Below are 21,066 nucleotides of genomic sequence, written 5' to 3' on the forward strand. Positions count from 1 at the left end.
GAAATATTATGAGTGTTCAAAGTAGGGAAAGATGACATGTTTGAGTGAATCACTAAAGGAGGTTGCATATGAAAGGTCCTTGAGACATAATTAAGATTTCAACATTTAAAATTGGTAGGTATATCCAGGTTAAACTAAAAGATCTCAAGAAAGGACATAAAAAGCTATTGAATGTGAAGGGCCAGTTACTTTGGCTGAAATGGGTTCACACAGAGAAGTTGTGAGAGGTACACAGGCAATGTGGGGAGTGGTCATACTGGCAGTCTCAGGATCTTGAGTCCAGTAGCCATGAAAAACTCCTGATGATTTAGGGGCAGGCCTATGGCATAATAGGAAAATTACTGTAGCAGTAGTGCAGGACAAAGTGGAAGGTGGAAGCACCCAAGAGTGGGAAGATCAGTTTTGAAAGAGGTTGTTGTGCACTATTTTAGGTAAGAGATGATAAAGGCCTGCAACCAGACTCGGAGCAGAGAGAATTCAGAGAAGACAGGAGTGGCGCATTTCAGAAAGAATTAACGGTGTGCAACGGGTGCCTTACACAAGAGACAGACATAGATAGCTGTAACCATTTACACTAATGGGTAAGTCTCAGGGAGGTGTTGATTCAAATTCAGCTTGAGTTTTGGTTTGCCCCTCGCTGTCAACCTCCCTTTTTTATATTCCAATTTTTTCCTGGCCATCTCTTCTACCCCCATCTCTCTCACTAAGTAACTGAGTTCTTTATCCTCAATCCGACCCTGCGTTATTCCTCACGCTCCAATTCTGCTTCATACTACTGTCTTTCATAGTAAACTCACAGCCAGGATGACTGGGGTCAGGTCCAGTGGCTGCAGGACATTCCACCCGCCAGAACCCCTATAGCCTTCGCCTAGGCAGCTTCCATGCTTGCGCCCCCATGGCTCTTCGGCCAATAGGCAAGCACTGGTGCTGGGGCTCGACTAACTATTGGTTGGCTGGGACGTGGTGAGAGATGGTGCGGTGCTGGTTCTCGGCCTGGGTGAGAGCTGTGGGCGGTTGTTAAGGCGACCGTTCGTGACGTAGGCCGTCAGGCCGAGTAGCCCCCAGATGATTGGCTGGACGATCGGACGATCCTTTCTTATTGGTCGCAGTCTCGTCATCCCCGAGCGTGCGTAAATCCACAGTTCCTTCCGCTCGGTGTCTCCGTTGACTGGAGACAGGCTGAACACCGGCGTCCGGGTTCGGTGGCCTCTAGTGAGATCCGGAGGTGAGACCGGCAGTGGTCGCGAAAGAACAGGGCGGAATGGGGCGGGAGCGGGATTTGGGACTGTGTCGGCGGAGGTTCTCGAACTTCGTTCGACCCTTGGGAGTGGCTGCGGGCAGCCCCGGAGACCTAGCGGGAGTTTCGGTTGCGCTTCGCCGGTGTGGCGTCCGGGTCCCGCGGGGACTGCGAGGAGACGTCCTTGAGGCCCAGCCGGGCGGACGGCGGTCCGGCCTTTTCGTGGCTGCCATCACCGTCTGTGGACCCGCAGGGCGTAGCCGTTCGCTGGCCGTCTCCGAAGTAGGCTCTGCTGGCCAGGCAGTCGCGATCATCGGGGTGGAACGGGTGCCAGGCAGGGCGATCCGGAGGCCCCTTAATTCGAGAAATGCTGGGGATTGGAGGGGCAGCGGGGCGGGCAGCTTGCGGAGCGGACGGGAGAAGCGTCTTGAGGTCCAGGCTTTTCACGCCCGGGACTGCTGTTAGTCGGGACCTTTCTTTTAAGTAACAGGGTAGATCTCTCTGAATGCTGCCAACTAACCCAAAGCTGTGGAGTCGCGTAAACGTCCTCTATTTCCATGAGAACCGGTGGATGTGGAGCCCAATGAAGGGCTTACCCAGAAACTGCAAGGAGTATTTTTTTTTTTTTTTTGGTCCTAAGGGGCATAGTCTCTTTGATGCTGCAGTCCTTTAGTTCAAACCCGATAGGTTTTCCGGAATTATTTGATTTGGGTTAGGCAAAGTGTTCCTTGAAGGTAAAACAATCGATTTCTGTGATAGGAAGTGGTCAGTGTACTCCATCTTAAATTATAATAGGGAATATTTCATTATTTGAGAATATCCTTTCTTGGGTTTGGTCCCGCAGTCATGGGAAAACATTTGCTTCTGGGCCATACTAAATAATCGGGCATAATTTCAGTGTCTCATAAAGTAGTGAATGTATTTTTTATTTGCTTGTGGACTTATTTTCTTCACCATGCACTGGAAGACATTTTATTGATTTACTGGGTAATCCAGCAAAGGCACGAAGAATATTTGGGGGATAGACTAGATTTTGCAGGCCTGCTTTGTTGTAGTGTCTTTCCAGCACTCGTGATAACTTGGCAGTAAGGACAATGGGAATTATTAACATGAAGGTTTAAAAAATTGTGCATAGGTTACCAAATTAACACTAAATGGTTGTGTATATGGCATGACATTTCAAGATGAAGTGTGTGTATGAGGGAGTTTGTGGCATGTCTGTACACTATTAGTCAGATTTGTAGACCATGGACAGACAGCCATTTTATGGGGTCCACATCTATTTTGGTTAACCGTATGAAATTATCATTATTCTTCAATGTTTTTACTACAAGACAACTTTTTTTGCCTACAAAAATAGCAGTTTCATATGGTTCCTTCCACTTAATACTTTGTCAGAGTACTTTGAAGTTCTAACTTCATAAGTAAATGAAGAGAATTGTGATTTCCAAACAGGTAATATGTAATAGAATGAGTGTAGAATGCAGGTTTCCTAATTTCTAGTGCAAGATGATGATGATGATTTTATAGGATAGTAGGTTGAGTATATGGTTCTTACCTTCAAAGGGATAACATGTATATATTAATTACTTTGAGACTAATGATACAGATACTGTATAATCAAATATGGGAATATAACACAGGATGAGTGCTGAATGGGAAGAAAGAATCAGAGTACAGTGCTGAAGTACCCTTTATAGCAGTTGGCCATGGTAGATGGTTTCAGTAGCAGAATTTAAGGATTCCAGTAAATTTCAATTATCCATATTTTAGAAATGTTTGTAGCACACGTCAGTCAGAAATAAAACATGTTGCTTATTTCTCTTGTTTTATTTAAAAGACATTTTTACTATTGCAGCATGGTGTAAATTGTTTATTGAATTTGTTTGAGATATCCCATAGCCTTCTAGTACTACTCCCAAGTGCTGATGAAGGTGGAAGATCGGATTCTGTGGCATGTAAATGCTTTGCATAATCACAGTGAAATGGGGAGGGTGCTATGAGAAATGACATTGATTATAATTATAGTTACTTTTGACACACCTTTGTAAAGTTGCTCAGTTTGTATTTCCAAATAGGTGTGGTTCTTGGCATTTGGGGTGGCTCACAGAATAATGTGAATTTTTTTTTTTTTTTTTTTTTTTTTTTTTTTTTTTTAACCCTGAATGTTGAAAAAGATGACTTTACACCTAGGGGGAAAAATGGTTGCAAAATTGACAATACCACCAGGAAAACTTCAAGAAAACATAATGTGCCTAATGTATAATTATAGGTTATGCTAAATCATTTGTAATCAAATTGGGGTTCCTTCCTGATAGCAGTTCACATTTTAATTCATCTGAATAACTTTTTGATACTGATGAGTATTGATTTGGAAGAATCCAAGTTGAAGGAGTTTCCGTTTTGTTTGTTGTGGTGGAGAGTTAGGAATCATTTTGATTTAGTTTTGAGGCTTTAGTTTGATTTACTCTCTGCAATGTTGACAGTTGATCCTTCAGATCATTTTATAGAGTTTTATGTTTTGTTTTAAATCTAGGAAAGAAATTATGTATAGAAACCATCATGAACATCTAACTTCTTATGAGGCTTTTGGTTGTAATTAAGAAGGATTTGAACCTATGGTACATTTAAAGCTATCCAGTACTTTAAAGCCAAGTTCCTGCTAATTAAATAGAGAGTATTTTGTTCAATTTCCAGGTTTTTGTTGAGTGGTGTTATTCATGAGTGCAAGATACTGGAGGGAAAATGATGAATAAGATTCAGAGTGTAAAGTTGGAAAGCATGCTTAAACACAGGCAGGTGGAGGCCTCATTTATATACTTTTGTGACTGCTAGTCTTTTAAAATTGTGACATGCAGTTGGAAATGCTTGTTTTGTTGGAAGCCAGAATACACACTCATATATGCACACACAGAGTTTCAAGAAATAATACCCTACTGTGCATCTTACCCAAAAAGTACTTTTATATTATTTTCTATTTTATTAAAAATGCCTGTCTGACCAACAGAATTGATTTCTGTGATCTGATTAGTACAGTGAAGGCTTGTGACCTGCAGTTTGAAAACCAGTTAATCTGGCTGGTGTCCTGGTGTGGTTGAAATGTAGAGAACATGGAGTGATACAGTAAGAGATGATATTTGGTAATTGGTTTCATTCTTAAAGCTACTTTTTTCTTTCCCTTAACCCTTTAGATAGTTCAATGCTTCTTTTACTTAATTTGTTGTCTTTCTACATTGTTTTCAATGGATGAATCACTCCTTCCTTAGTAAGTGTGAGATTTGTTTGAATTCTTGCTAGAGGGGCTACAAGTGGACTTTTTAAATATTAATGTTAAATGATTTTATAGGTAATCTGTTTTATCATCGGTGTTCATTTTCATGTAAGAAGTAAGGTTTCCAAGTTCCTTTGTAAACACCAATTACTATAAATTTCTTTTTCAAAATCAGAATATCAAAATTATTATTGAGGGGCTGGGATTGTAGCTCAGTGGTAGAGCACTTGCCTAGCATGTGTGAGGCACTTGGTTCGATCCTCAGCACTACATAAAAATAGATTAAATAAAGGTGTTGTGTCCATCTATAACTAAAAAAAATGTCTATAAAAATGATTATTGAGCCAACAAACATGGTTTAGTCATGTAATTCGTTAACTCACAGTCTTCTATGTCCTGTTGGGAATCTTTGTGCATTCTATGAACATATATTTCAGCCATCCATCCATTTCTGTTGTTGTTCTAGTTTTGATTAGCTGTAAAAATTTAGGAGGACTTCACGTATAATGCTTTTGCACTAGTTTTCTAGACCCATTATTGATGATTCTTTTAGGAAAAAAAGCAGCCACCACAGTAAAATTCTTATCCTTTTATTTAAGGAAGAAACATCAGGAGAGGCTTTTCTTTGGTGACAGCAACAATAGAGAGACTTATTAAACATCATTTTGCTAGTGGCTTTATTCTATATGTTTAAAAGAATAAAATAGTATAATGGGTTCCCGCCTTCGAGGAGGTTATAAATTAACATGATTTACTGGAGCTCATTCAACAAATAGACTCTGACATTTGCCTTTTGTGTAACCCGAATGTGGATAGCGAAGAGGGTGTTTTTATGTGTTTTGTATCTGAGTAATTAGAAAATGTGAATAACTGGTTTTCACTTTTGATTTCAGCTTTATTGCTCTCCTCCTTGGCTCAGATAATAATAAGAGCTGAGATATTTATTTGGTTTGATCATAAATGCTTGAATTCATACAGTTTTTAAGAAATGACTGCTTTTTAAATTGGTTGTCAGTGAGTATTAAAGGATTTAAGTGTTTGAGTAAGGAGGTAATAACAGGGTACTTTGACTATAATTATTTTTCAGAATTATGAAGAACATTATAAAATAGTCATTTATAGGACATTATGCATACAAAGCAGGCTTTACTGTACACTTTTTCTTAAAACTTTTTCCTAGATGTATAATGAGGTATATACTAAATTTTCACACTTGATATTCATTCTTTCCAGGATCCAAGGCATCTGTAGCTACAATGTTGTCGAGACTTTTCCGAATGCATGGCCTCTTTGTGGCCTCACATCCTTGGGAAGTCATAGTGGGGACAGTAACACTGACCATCTGTATGATGTCCATGAACATGTTTACTGGTAATGACAAGATCTGTGGCTGGAATTATGAGTGTCCAAAATTTGAAGAGGTTAGTGAAATTAATTTGATATGGACTAAAGTAGATTATGCTTTTAATTTCTAAAGAATATCTCCTTTTAGAAAAAAAATAACATAAAAAATTATGAGTAAAATCTTTATTTTAGTATTTTTGACCTTGTCTCAATTTCCTATTTATTTACATGGTATGGAAATGTTCTAGAAATACTTTTCTTTTGCCTTTTGTACACAAATCAGTATAAATGACTTTATTTGAGAAATGTATCTTTTAGAAGTGACTATAGTGAAAAATGATTATTATAAATTGGCTTAATGATTGATCTCTTAAAAATTGGAGTTAATTTTTTGATTTGTATGTTTGATATTTTATTTGATTTGTATTATGCCTAAATTTATATTTTCATGATAATATGTAAACTAATGACATACAAAATAAAAGTTCTTATTTTTGATCACTTATTTTAAAAGTCAAAACTGTTAGATTTTTCTTTTCCCTCTCCCAACAGGATGTTTTGAGCAGTGACATAATAATTCTAACAATAACACGATGCATAGCAATTCTGTATATTTACTTCCAGTTCCAGAATTTACGTCAACTTGGATCAAAATATATTTTGGGTAATGCTTTTTTTATATTAAATTTCTTTCACATGCCATCAAATTTTTTTATTTAGGACTCAGCCTGTTTGTTCAAATCATGTATTTGGAAATGTGTATATTGCTGAAAGTGTGCTGCATGCATTTACTAGTTTGCTTTATTATTACTGGGAATTAGACATTCAAATTTTAAGACCTTAATAATCTAGAAAAAAATATATTAAACCTCAGAACATTGCCTGAGACTCAATGTTGTTATTTGTGTAATAAAGCATAAAGATTTTTCAGAGTTGAATTTTGTTGTTTTAGGTATTGCTGGCCTCTTCACAATTTTCTCAAGTTTTGTGTTCAGTACAGTTGTCATTCACTTCTTAGATAAAGAATTGACAGGCTTGAAGTAAGTATTTAAATCTTAAATACACTTTCTTTGAAAATATATTTTTATTCTTTTTACATTTTATTGTTCACAGTGGTGAACACAATTTTTATATATCCTAGTTTTTTCCTAGTGCTAATTTGAGATTTTAAAAGTAAGAATGATATGTTGCTATACAGTTAATAAAACATTGAGAAGTATTTCATTGTAAATATATTTACATTTTAATATTGAAATTTTTTTTTTTTTTTTTTTTTTTTTCGGTACTGGGGATCGAACTCAGGGCCTTGTGATTGCGAGGCAAGCACTCTACCAGCTGAGCTATCTTCCCAGCCCTGAAATGTTTTTTAAAAATGTTTTGGGCAACTATTATGTTTAGCTTTGAGGATACCAAAGAAGTAAAGGTATACTTTTTGATATTCTATTAAATGTATCTGTGTTCATCTTATTTATTTTCCAGTGAAGCTCTGCCCTTTTTCCTACTTTTGATTGACCTTTCCAGAGCGAGTGCATTAGCAAAGTTTGCCCTGAGTTCCAATTCACAGGTAAGTATTATTCTTAATACAGAAAGTGAGTAATATTCTTTTTTTTTTTTTTTTTTAAGTTTACATTAAAAAGAAGGATTAATAGAGGTTCTTCATAAATCAAGATTTAGGAGTTACACCTGAAGTTTTAAATTTAATTCTTAGGTACTAAGACCATTCTGCATAAATACCCTCGGAATAGTTCTATGTATCTAGTGACTCATATAATTCCATGGCTGCTGGATTTTGCATCTTCTCCTTTTTTCTTTTTGAAAGTTTCAGAAGTTATGGTAAAATGACTTTTGGATAAATAAAAATATCTACCTAGCAAAACACACAAAGAGCATGATAGGATCTAATGGAGGAGGAGAACACCAGAACCAGTTCATTTTTAAATCCCTTGAAATAACACTAGCATTATTTCCCATCTTAAGTTTCATCTTGATGTTCATTGTCACTTTTAAAACCTATTATTTTTTAAACAATCTTGCATCAGAGTATCTCAAATATAAAATAGTTAATAGTTCTTCCCTAATTATATATTTGAAAACTGTTTATGATCACTTGAGCGTGTTTTATAATACTAATATGATCTCAGAAAACATTTACACCTAAGAACTTCTATCAATGATAGCCAAAATATAAATGTTGTAGGATTTAATTATGTGGAATTTAAATGACAGAATTAACATACTACCTTAAAGGAATATTCCTTAGAAATTTGTCATTCAGTAATAAAGGAAGCAGAATACTATGTTTTTTGTTTGATCCTCTATATTACCAGGCTTTGTATCTTGAACATATGTTAGTTTGATCATATTTATTTTATTCATCGAATAGTAAATTAGATTTTAGTATAAGTCCTAGAATGCTCTCTAACATTTTTTAAAGTTATTTTTGTAGCTTGTTCTCATTGATAATTTTTGGTCTGTGTTTTAGGATGAAGTAAGGGAAAATATTGCTCGTGGAATGGCAATTTTGGGTCCCACATTCACCCTTGATGCTCTTGTTGAATGTCTTGTGATTGGCGTTGGTACCATGTCAGGTTTGTGAGCAATTTCTAATACGTTTTAAAATAACTATGTCACTAAAGAGGAAAAAGAACTTTTTGGAATTCTATTGTTTTCTCTTGAATTCTGACTTTGAAATTATTCTCAAAAACTTTTGTGTGTGGGTATATCTGACTTGGCATCCTTATACCTTAGTGAAAATGTATAGTAGTAAATTATTGACTTGTGTTTTATTCTTGCCATCTTACCTTTCCATGTTCCACTTTGTTTGTGGTGCGTTTTTGTTGTTGTTGGTTTTTAACCAAGATTGTATTCCAAGGCTGATCTCAAGCTCCTTTCTACTCCTTGCTGTTTCTAGACTTCAGTTAGTGACTTGGTTCCTTGTGTTTCAATTGTCATGTAGGAGACAGTGTAAGAATCAGAAATTGAACAGATTTGAGTTAGATGTACCTAACAGGGTGGTTAGGAAGATTTAATAAGATACTAAGCAATACTTCTTAGCAAGTACCCAGCATTGGCCTAAACACGTTTCCTTATCCTTAATTGCATAGTTGAGTATGAAATATTAAATATTCAACATAGGACTTCATTTTGTAGGATAAAAATTATGCTTGGCTTGGAAATTTATCAGAATGAATGTGTTATGTTGTTATGGAGGTTTCCTAATATATTTAGGACTAAATTTTATGACTTCCTCATGAAGACCACACTTGGCTAGTTAACTACAGTTCTAAGTGAATCTCCTGGGTACTTTATGGCTGTCAATAAGGAGGCTTATTCTTTGAGAAGTAAATTTTCTAACTTTTAAGGGAGTAGTTGGTTGAGATGGAGATATATATATATAATGTTTCTTCTAAATATCTTGATGGTAAGTTATTATTTATTCTTTCAATAAATATTTTATTTAGCAAAGAAAATATGTTTTTAAATTTTAAAGATAAAAATACCTGATGCCAGGGATATAGCTCCCTGATAGAGTGCAAAAGTCCTGGGTTCAATCCCCAGCACCAGAAAGAAGGGAGTAGGAGTGAGGGAGGAAAGGAAGTTAATTTGTTAATTTTCAATCTTGAATTAGCATTTTTATTTATTCTATTATTTTTCAAAATGATCAATAAAATAATGAAAATTATAAGAACATGAGGAGACACCATAGAAATTATATGGAAATTAGTGTTCACAAGGAATATTTATTTTGATACTGTATCAGGAATCACATGACTGTCAATATGTTCTACTTTTGTTAAAAAGTCCTTGGTAACATTTGATCAATAGTATAAATTGGAAGGGGGAAGTTCTTTAAGTAGATCCTGTTCTTTATGCCCTTGTCTCAAAACTATCATTTGATAAAAGAGGATTGGAAACATATTTGTTTATCAGATGTATACTAAACACTACTACTGTGCCTGGTACAGTGATGCGTTAGGCATATGGGAAAAGACAAGGTCTTTTAGCCCCATAGTTTTTGTTCACTAAACTTCGGCATCACTTTTGAGTTGCTGATTCTGTTTCTGATAGATGGCAAAGAGCTTAATAGTCATATTTATAGTAAGAGTCCTTGTGATATATGTAGCATCGCAAATACATATACTTTACTAGTTACACATTGAATTTTTCTTTAAGCAGGGGTGCGTCAGCTTGAAATCATGTGCTGCTTTGGCTGCATGTCAGTTCTTGCCAACTACTTCGTGTTCATGACATTTTTCCCAGCTTGTGTATCCTTGGTGTTAGAGGTAAGAACAATTCTTATGACATAGTATTAGAGTAATATTTTGCCTTACATTAGGTCACCTAAGCAAAATCAGTACCTTCTAACATGATATTAACTTATTTTGTAGCTTTCTCGGGAAAGCCGAGAAGGTCGTCCAATTTGGCAGCTCAGCCATTTTGCCCGAGTTTTAGAAGAAGAAGAAAATAAGCCAAATCCTGTAACTCAGAGGGTCAAGATGATTATGGTAAAGACATAGTTTTCTTCTGCCTTTAACAGTCATAGTTCCAAGGTTATTTTTTCAGTCATTTTTGTTTTTTACTTTTTTTTTTTTTTTAAATATAATTTTTGGCTCTTTCAGTTCTATTCTTCCCTTTTTTCTTGTTCTTTATTTCTTTGAGGTTCCTGGTCTTTAGTCTCTCTCACATACATATATTTTTCAAGTTCCTCCATCTCATTTTTGAAAATGTGTTCTTTAGAACGTTTCATTATTAATGGGACCACACTTTAGCCACACTAACAAGCTTGGGGCTTTCTTTATCATTTTAAGGAGGGGGCTGTGGAAGATAGTGGTTGCTTGTCCAGTTGCTAAGAATGAGAAATTTAAGTTCTATTGATAAACAGAAGATACAATTTTAAAAATTTTATTTCAGTCCTTAGGCTTGGTTCTCGTTCATGCTCATAGTCGCTGGATAGCTGATCCTTCTCCTCAAAACAGTACAGCAGAACATTCTAAGGTTTCTTTAGGACTGGATGAAAATGTGTCCAAGAGAATTGAACCAAGTGTTTCCCTCTGGCAATTTTATCTCTCCAAGTAAGTTAACTGAAATCTGCTTTGTTGTATATTAATCATAGTACTCTATGCTACTGTAAGTTTAAGTTGTACCTTTTTTATTTCTTATTATTTTAATTTGCTTTCCTTTATTTAGAATGATCAGCATGGATATTGAACAAGTTATTACCCTAAGTTTAGCTCTCCTTTTGGCTGTCAAGTACATTTTCTTTGAACAAGCAGAGACAGAATCTACACTCTCGCTAAAAAACCCTATCACATCTCCTGTAGTGGCCCAAAAGAAAGTACCAGATAATTGTTGTAGACGTGAACCTATACTCATCAGAAATAACCAGAAATTTCAGTCAATGGAAGAAGAGACAGGGATAAACGAAGAAAGAAAAGGTAATTTCTTATTTTCCTTACTTTGAATTCTTCCATTGCTGATTTGTCAAAAATTTGTCCATTTAAAAAATTATGTTTAGTGTTTTGAGATTTCTTTTGATCTCTTGAATAGTTGAAGTTATTAAACCCTTAGTGGCTGAAACCGACACCTCAAATAGAGCTACATTTGTGGTTGGTGGCCCTTCCTTACCTGATACTTCATCTGAACCAGCAACACAGGAGTCTGAAATTGAACTTCCCAGAGAACCTCGGCCTAATGAAGAGTGTCTGCAGATACTTGGGAATGCAGAGGTGAGGAAATAGCATAGACTCAAGCTTGGAATTTTTCTTTAAAAACATCTTCTTTTACTAAAGAAAGAAGAAGCTATTAGTCGTACTGAGTACTACTAAATTCTAGGCACTGTGTTACTTGTCTTTATTCCCCACAACCTTATTGGATAGTGGAATTATTTCTGTTTTTTAGATAGAAATGTGAGGCTCAAGATGTTTAAGTAATTTCCCAAAGTAATACATGAGGGAAATGGTAGTTAGAAGTAGGATTTGAAATTTTCTGGTTTCAGAGTCAAAACTCTTTCTCCCTTATTGCTCTTTTCAGAGAGATGAGCAACTGTTGTAATCTCATGTGTGGAGGTCTGAGAAATATTTAACAGGGAGATGAACTTAAAAGATAGAAGAAAATTTATTTTGGTTTGGTTTTGTAAGCTAGCTCAAGAGGAAGTTGGCTTTCTTTCCTGAGTGTTTTTTTTTAAATGTGTTATTTGTTTATTTATATGTGATGCTGAAAACCAAACCCACTGCCTTATACATACAAGGCAAGTACTCTACCACTGAGCTACAACCCCAGGCCCCCGCTTCCTGAGATTTGAAGGGCGTTTTGTAGGGCGTTTTGCCTACATAACCATGAGTCCATTCATGCTTCAACAAAAATATTATGTTCCATTCATATCTGGTTAATTCTTTTTTTTCATATGTTTATTGGTAATATGTGTCCCCCAACACACACTTTAATAAGGTATAATTGAGAGTTGTGTATGTGGGGTGTACATTTGATGTTTTGATACACATACATGGTGAATAATAGCTAATTATGGTACTCCTTCCTCCCTTCTTCCCTTCCTTCTCATAGAACACTTAAGATCTACCTTTTTAGCAAATTTCTAGTCTACATATAGTATTGTTAACTGTAGTCATATATCTCCAGAGCTCATTCATCTTGCATAATTTAAACTTTGTACCACCATCTGAACCAACATTTCCTCATTTCCTATTCCCCAAGCCACTGGCAACCATCATTCTACTGTGCTTTTTTTTTTTTTTTTTTTTTACTATTTTAGATTCCATATATAAGTGAAATCGTGCAGTATTTCTTTTGAAGTTAATTCTTAATTTATGTGCATATGTGTAAGAGTGGAGGTGTGTTTGTTTTTACATGTGTACCAAAACACTATTTTGCTGTACACAGGGTTAGCAAAACTTCCTGGGTGGACATAGAATCTTAACAGATTTTTTTTTTTTTTTTTTTTTTTCCCGAAACTCTCTAGGATATATTCATGTTTTGGTCTGGCATTTGTTTAGTTTTATAAATAATTTGCTTTCATTTTGATATTATTTCTATTCTGATCATTTCCCTATCTATCTATATATATATGTATGTATGGATACATAAATATAGATATGTCTCTCTCTCGCGCGCACACACACACACACACACACACACACACGTAGATTTTTTACCCCCTCTGGTACTGAGGATTGAATGCAGGGCCTAGCCTGTGCTAAGCAAACACTCTACCACTGAGCTGCATCCCCACCCCAGTTCATCTCCCTCTAGAGAAAGCCAAAGAATTTTGAGTTCTTCTTTTGGAGTGCTTAGTGCTTGTGTCTTAGCTCTCCTGAGAGCTGGTCTCCTCAGCAGGACTATATAGTATTTGTGTACATAAAAATTATTTATCACATTATAATATTGTAAGCAATAAATATTGGTTGAATTCTATCGATCAAGCCCATGAAGTACTTCGGTTTAATTTATAAGTGTCTGGGGCTTACAGAGAGCAAGTGTACTGCAGAGGAGGGAAGCTGGACTGAGTCCAAATCTACTGTCCTGGGATCCTTTCTTTATTGCCTCCTAAAATAAACTGGTCCAGGGTACCACTCTACTGTAATTGAGAGAGCTTAATATTGTAATCTCTTCGTCTTTTTATCTTCTATCTAAAGAGGTTTGCTATTGAGCAAGACTTATGAGCTGAATAATTTTATATCTTCAGAATATCTGAAGTTTGGAACTTCCAACTTGAAAGATGAAAGTAGTCTTTATCAGTTAGCTACTACATTTACCTTCACTCAACATGAAGATTTATTTTGGTTAAGCAAAATGCCATATGCTTGAATCTGTTTTATCAGCATTCTTTAATCATGCGTATTTGAGTTGAACCTAGTCATTGTTCTATAAACACACAGGTCCCAGCTCTGGGTTCCTGTTGTCCCTGTCACCTAGGGTACCTCCCCTTTCCGTTGGTCATATCTTTAAGGCATATGTGAACGTCTCTGTAAAAGCTGCCCCACTTCCAAACATAAGTGACCTTTCTCTCCTGAAGTTCCCTTGTTAATGCCAATAAATATATGGAAAAATGCTCAATATCTTTAGCCAGCAAGGAAATGCAAATCAAAACTACTTTGAGATTCCACCTCACCCCAGTCATAATGGTGGTGCTTTTAAAAAATAACTCACAAATGCTGGTGAGGATGTGGAGAAAAAGGAATCTTTCAATACAGTGGGAATGTAAACTAGTACAGCCACTATGTAAAACAGTAGAGAGGTTCCTTAAAAAATTAAAAATGAACTACTATTTATCATCCAGCTATACCACTCATGTGTATATACCCAAAGGAAATGAAGTTAGCACAGAAAAGAGAGAACCTGCATACCAGATATTTTTTGTGGCACTGTTCACAATAGCCAAGTTATAGAATCAGATAAGTGCCTGTCAACAGATACATGGATAAAGGAAATATGACATATACACTATGGAATTATTGTTTGTTGTAAAAGAATGGAATAATGTCATTTGTCGAAAGTGGATGGAACTGGAAGACATCATATTAAACAAAATAAGCCAGACACAGACAATATTCCATGTTTTATATCATATGTGGAAACTTAATTTAAAAAAAAAAAAAAGACCTGACAGTAAGAATACAAGTAACAACAAATGTTGGAGGATGTGGAGGATGTGGGGAAAAAGGTGCACTCATTCATTGCTGGTAGGACTACAAATATTTGCAACCATGCTGGAAAGCAATATAGAGATTTCTTAGAAAACTTGGAATGGAACCACCATTTGACCCCGTTATCCCACTCCTTGGCATATACCCAAAGGACTTAAAATCAGCATACTATAGTAATGCCGCCACATCAGTGTTTATAGAAGCTCAATTCACAATAGCTCAGCTATGGAATCAACCTAGGTGCCCTTCAACAGATGAATGGATAAAGAAAATGTGATGTTTACATATATATGTACACACACGCAATGGAATGTTACTCAGCTTTAAAGAAGAATGAAATTATGGCATTTGCCAGTAAATGGATGGAGTTGGAGAATATCATGCTCAGCGAAATAAGCCAAACCCAAAAAACCAAAGGCTAAATGTTGTCTCTGATTTGTAGTTTCTGAGATAAAATAAGGGGGGGTGGAGTAGAAAGAATAGAAGTTCATTGGATTAAACAAAGGAGAATGAAGGACTGAGGGAGGATGAGAATAGGAAAGACAAGAGAATGAACTGGATATAACTTTCCTGTGTTCATGTATACGTACACAGCCACATCATGTACAACCACAAGAATGGGAAGTTACGCTCCATGCACTACTCTATGTATATATAATAAGTCCAAGTACACTCTAGTGTCATATATATCTAAAAAGAAAACAATAAAGGCCTGAAAGTAGAAAAGAAACTATTAGGGAAGGGAAAGTGGACCTAGGGATGGTGAAGAGCAGAGAGGGCAAGGGCGGATATTAAAACATGACATATGCATGTACGGAAATGTCAGAGTGAAACCTGTTAATTGGTATAATTAATATGAATTAATATTTATAATTCTAAAAATTGTATGGTATTCATGTCATTTTAATTTGGCATTGTTAATATTAAATGAATGTTTACCTTCTGGGATATCCTTATATTATAAACTATATAGGGATGTAATAGAAAAGATTTATATTACTTTAGTTTAGCATTATAATATGTATTCCTTCAAGACTTCTGTCATCTCCCTCTCTGACCTCTCTCCCATTTGCTTTTCCATTGTTTTAGAAAGGAGCAAAATTCCTTAGTGATGCTGAGATCATCCAGTTGGTCAATGCTAAGCATATCCCAGCTTATAAATTGGAAACTCTGATGGAAACCCACGAACGAGGTGTATCTATTCGTCGACAGTTACTTTCCGAAAAACTTTCGGAGCCTTCTTCACTGCAGTACCTGCCTTATAGGGATTATAATTATTCCCTGGTATGTTTTCTTGATTAGAGATGTGCTTTATGACTTTATTTAGTCTTTTTTTTCCCCTTTGACTTTTTTTTTGTTATATGTACATAGTTTAATAAGACATGTTCCTTTTTAAATTATTTTAATTTGATTTTGTATTCTGCTTATAATGGAGCCATAGAAATTAAAAAATCTTTTTCCTAGTTTATAGTTATTTCTGAAATTTAAGTATTTTCAATATTTTTAAAGAGCAAATTTAAAGTTTTGTTGAAAAACAAAAGATTAAGTTTGAAGAACATTATTAATGACAGGGCCTAGAATGAGTTACTTTGTATTTACAGTGGTGCCTTATTTTACCTTTTAGGTGATGGGAGCTTGTTGTGAGAATGTTATCGGGTATATGCCCATTCCTGTCGGTGTGGCAGGACCTCTGTGCTTGGATGGAAAAGAGTTTCAGGTTCCAATGGCAACAACAGAAGGTTGTCTTGTGGCCAGCACTAATAGAGGCTGTCGAGCAATAGGTGTAAGTTGAAATTTATTTATTTGTGTGTTTTAAAATAAACCCTTGGCAAGGCAACCAAAACAGATTGGGGAACCATCAGGTACATCTTTGGGGGACAAACAGAAGTATTTTCTGGATTAATATATGTTTTTGAAAAACACTGTGTAGCTTGGTGGAGGTGCCAGCAGCCGAGTTCTTGCAGATGGTATGACTCGTGGCCCAGTGGTGCGTCTTCCCCGTGCTTGTGACTCTGCAGAAGTGAAGGCCTGGCTTGAAACACCTGAAGGGTTTGCAGTGATAAAGGAGGCTTTTGATAGCACCAGCAGGTGTGTGTGGATTTATATGATATGCTTATTTTAGAAACAGTGCCCTGTGATTACTAAATGTAATTGGTAATATATGGCCTGTTTAAGATAAAATAATTGAACTTAGGATTCATTCATTTAGAATGACTAAAATTTATGTTTGGTTGGGGCATAGAGTGTTAATTCAAATGAATGCCCCCATAGAGTTAATTAGTTAAAAAAACAGAAAACATGAGCTAGAAAATCTAATTAAATTCTTACTTTGCCCACCGTAGAGTTGTCTTGATAGATTTTCCAAGCAAGATAGAAGTATTTTATATAGTAGGTTTGCTTTGAATGCAGAAAGTTAAGTTTACAAAGAAGCATAATCATTACAGATGATAATCCTGGTTATAGTTCAAGCTAGTATGTTTGTTTTTATTTGGACTTTTAAAGTTTATTTAGAAACAACTGTCTATAGCTCACTCTTTCATCATCTAAAAGTGAGACAGTTGAAATAGTATACCTCATGTGCTTAAAGAAGAAAAAAACTCGTCATGAGTTCTTAAGTATGAATTGAAGTGACTGAAATAGATTTTAAGATAATTTCCATCTTAAAGGAATAATATAAAATCTTTGGTTTTGTTTACAGATTTGCACGTTTGCAGAAACTTCATATCAGTATGGCGGGACGCAACCTTTATATCCGTTTCCAGGCCAGGACAGGGGATGCCATGGGAATGAACATGATTTCAAAGGTGAATGTGGGTACACTGTATCTGAAGGATACACGGGTCGACCTAGAACTTGTAGGAATGATTGTCCCAGGAAGTGGAATTGGGTGTCAAGACAGAGATATGAGGAGCAGACTTGCTGTTTGTGTCCATCTGTATTTTGTCATGATATACCTCATACATATGTTACATACTCAAGGATTTAATTGATTTAAATCCACCGAGGGCTAAATATTGATTTTTTTGACTCCTATTATGTATCAGGCATTTGTCGATTGGTGTTTATATTTGATATATTTAATTTAGATGTGGCATTGTACATGCACTAAGTCTATTCAGAGGGGATGAGAAGAATCTTGGGATTAAAATTTCAAATTTTTGTTTTAAAAAAAAAAAAGTGTGGATGGGGCTGGAGTATAGTCCAGTAATAAATGGATATGTGAGGCCCTGGGTTCAAAAAAAGATGAATACCTAATGCATTTTAATGTTTTTTTTTTTTTTTGGCGGGTTTTTGTTTGTTTGTTTATTTGTTAATAGGGTACAGAAAAAGCACTTTTGAAACTTCATGAGTATTTCCCTGAAATGCAAATTCTAGCAGTTAGTGGTAACTACTGTACTGACAAGAAACCTGCTGCCATAAATTGGATTGAAGGAAGAGGAAAGACTGTTGTTTGTGAAGCTGTCATTCCAGCCAAGGTCGTCAGAGAAGTAAGTGAATGGATTGCTTTCTATTCTTCTCTTTTCCTTGTCCTCCTCCTCCTCCTTTATCTTTAATTGGATTAAAAACATTTTGAGAAAGGAATAATAACATTTTTAATAAAGCTAAATTTACAAGGTTATCTTTTCCATTAAAGATGGCTGTTTTATTGTACCTTGTCCATCTCTCTGGCACAGGAGCAAACAATACTGATACTCTGTTTTTGAGGACTGGGTTTCAGTGGGGATACATCTAGACTTTTGCTTTTGGAGGTCCAGAAAGGTAGATCTGAATAACACTCCCCTGAATCCCCTGGGGTAAGATATAAAGAGTATGTAATTGTGATTTAGGTACTAAAGACAACAACAGAAGCTATGATTGATGTAAACATTAACAAGAATCTGGTGGGCTCTGCCATGGCTGGGAGCATAGGAGGCTACAACGCCCATGCTGCAAACATTGTCACTGCTATCTACATTGCCTGTGGACAGGTGAGTTCTCCAGCCTGCACTTCACTTCTCTGTTACATCGTTCTAAATGAAGGAATTTTACTGTATTTTTTTTTGTTGTTGTTTATTTTTCCAGGATGCAGCACAGAATGTTGGTAGTTCAAACTGTATTACTTTAATGGAAGCAAGTGGTCCCACAAATGAAGATTTGTATATCAGTTGCACCATGCCATCTATAGAAATAGGGACCGTGGGTGGTGGGACTAACCTCCTACCTCAGCAGGCCTGTCTGCAGGTATGACACATGTGACTCAAGCCCAGCTCTAACTCCTGAAACTGCGTATCATTCCCCTCCATATTTTAGCTGATCTTGTTTCCTGCCAGCCTAACCCAGTGGGTCCAGTAAACATAGCTTCTTGAGCATGTGCTTAATGAATTGAGAGAGTAGATTAAAAGAGCACATGAATGTACACTTAGCCAACCTGTGGATTTTGTTACTGTGGTATATAAATTGTCAGTCCTAGCTGTAAATTCTTGGAAATTTAGCACTTCCAATAGAGTCTAGTTCTATTCTGTTGTCATTATTTGCCCTTATTTTTGTAATAAATGGTTGTTCCTGATTTTAAGGGTGAATCGCCTGTATCTTTCTCTTCTGGCCACAGATGCTAGGTGTTCAAGGAGCGTGCAAAGATAATCCTGGAGAGAATGCCCGGCAGCTTGCCCGAATTGTGTGTGGTACAGTAATGGCTGGGGAATTGTCATTGATGGCAGCACTGGCTGCAGGGCATCTTGTTAGAAGTCACATGATTCACAACAGGTAAGACAGATAGCTTGAATATGTTTTATCCCTATACTTAAAACAAATTGCAGTATGAAAGCTTACTACTATTCAGATACCATACTCTCAAATTAAAATTTTACATTCCTAACATTTTTTATATCGCTACTTTGTCTTTTTTTGCATAGGTCAAAGATAAATTTACAAGACCTTCAAGGAACTTGCACCAAGAAGGCAGCTTGAATAGGCTGACAGTTCTGAACTGAAACATGGGCATTGGGTTCTAAAGGACTAACATAAAATCTGTGAATTAAAAATCTCAATGCATTGTCTTGAGTGGAAGGTGAATAGATATGATCAATGAGATGACTGCTAATTTTTCGCTTTCAGAGAGGTTTGAGGTCCTTTCCATGCAGAATCCTCATATTGGAAAACAGTTTTAGTGCTATATATGCTGTGTTCTTTGGAAAGATCTCAATATGGATATAATGCTTTAAAGCATCACAGGTGGTAATCTATAGCTCACTTCTGAAAGCACATGCAAGCTGGAAAAAAAGGTGTTTTTTTCTTTTGATGAAATGATGAAGTTGATGATCAGTGTGAGATTGTTCTCCCCCAACCTCTAACGGGTTAAAAATGGATTTTTAAATTATACTGTAGCTGACAAAACTTCTGATTTTATAGTTAATTTATTTAGTCTGAGTTGTAGACTACTTGACAATATAAGACCTAAGTTTATTTTTTGTAAACTAATAATTCATTTGGTGCTGGTCTATTTTGATGGGTTTGTAACCAATATTATTCTTCAGAAGGGGACCTGCTTCTTTAAGGGAAGAATTACTCTTCTCAAACTACAGAATAATGTGCTAAGCAGTGCTAAATAGTTCTCTATGAAGAAAACAAATCACTGCATTTATCTCTGTAGGCGGTTTGTTCAGAGGCCTCTTGTCTAAATATAAATGTTTGTCTGATTGGCTACAGCATGTCTTTCAGCATTAGGCTTTTAGGAACAGTTTTATGCTCTTCACTAAGGATATCTTAATCAGATCTCTTAATGTTGTTTAGACAAGGTGACTCTGTCAAGTACAAGCAAGTCTGTGACCTCTCTCAAAACTTAGAATGTAGAAACACAATTGTGAAAGAAAAATATCATTTCTCTAAGCCAACTTTAATTTCTTTAAAGACATTTTAATTTATTTAGCTGAAATTTTTAGATAGTTTTTTTGTAAACTGTATCAAATCTGTATATGTTGTAATAAAGCTTCTTATGCTAGGAGTTTATTGAAAGTGTTCCAGAAGTAAAGAAAAATCAACTTGTATGATGATTAAAAAAAACTCTAGTTTGGGCCAGAGAAGATAGTGTTCTTTAATGTTGTCCAGGAAACCCTGCTTGCTTGCCAAGCCTAACATAGGAAAAGTCAGCCTGCAGAGCCACTGATGGAGCCATGTGAACGGCCTGGAGTTGTGTGCCTTGTTCCTGTGGCTAGGAGGCTGGTGATGGAATCACCCACACAGGGCTTTTTAATGGACCCATAAAAGCTCTTAGCTTCCTCAGGGGGTCAGCAGAGTTGTTGAATCTTAATTTTTTTTTTTTTTTAAATGTATGAGTTTTGTATAAATAATAAAGAACTCCTTATTTTGTATTACATCTAATGCTTCCAGTGTTGGTCATAGAAAGCTGATATCTCATGTAAAAGATGGACTCTGAAAAACATTCCACTAATGGCGTGGCAGCATGGAGAGCCTCTTAGTGATCATGTTCGCAGTATTATTGTAGAAGATTGATCTTTTCTGTTCTACATAACGTTTAAATAGCTCCTATTGTGACTTTTCAGCCAGTGACTTATTTA

The 21,066-nt window shown here is 35.9% G+C and overlaps 1 protein-coding gene across 1 annotated transcript; it reads left to right on the plus strand.

Annotated features, from left to right (window-relative positions):
- Positions 1–1,098: 1,098 nt before the first annotated feature.
- Positions 1,099–20,864, plus strand: HMGCR (3-hydroxy-3-methylglutaryl-CoA reductase). The gene is made up of 20 exons (XM_079145362.1): positions 1,099–1,225; positions 5,742–5,929; positions 6,405–6,516; positions 6,805–6,892; positions 7,332–7,416; positions 8,335–8,440; positions 10,029–10,135; positions 10,241–10,357; positions 10,764–10,924; positions 11,040–11,287; positions 11,400–11,578; positions 15,602–15,796; positions 16,137–16,295; positions 16,443–16,600; positions 17,211–17,316; positions 17,830–18,000; positions 18,340–18,480; positions 18,575–18,733; positions 19,101–19,255; positions 19,405–20,864. The coding sequence occupies exons 2-20, from the start codon at positions 5,765–5,767 to the stop codon at positions 19,457–19,459; spliced, it is 2,667 nt and encodes an 888-aa protein (XP_079001488.1). The 5' UTR covers positions 1,099–1,225; positions 5,742–5,764; the 3' UTR covers positions 19,460–20,864.
- Positions 20,865–21,066: the final 202 nt, after the last annotated feature.

This window comes from Sciurus vulgaris (assembly GCF_902686455.1).
Source record: "Sciurus vulgaris genome assembly, chromosome: 6".
Lineage (NCBI taxonomy): Eukaryota > Metazoa > Chordata > Mammalia > Rodentia > Sciuridae > Sciurus > Sciurus vulgaris.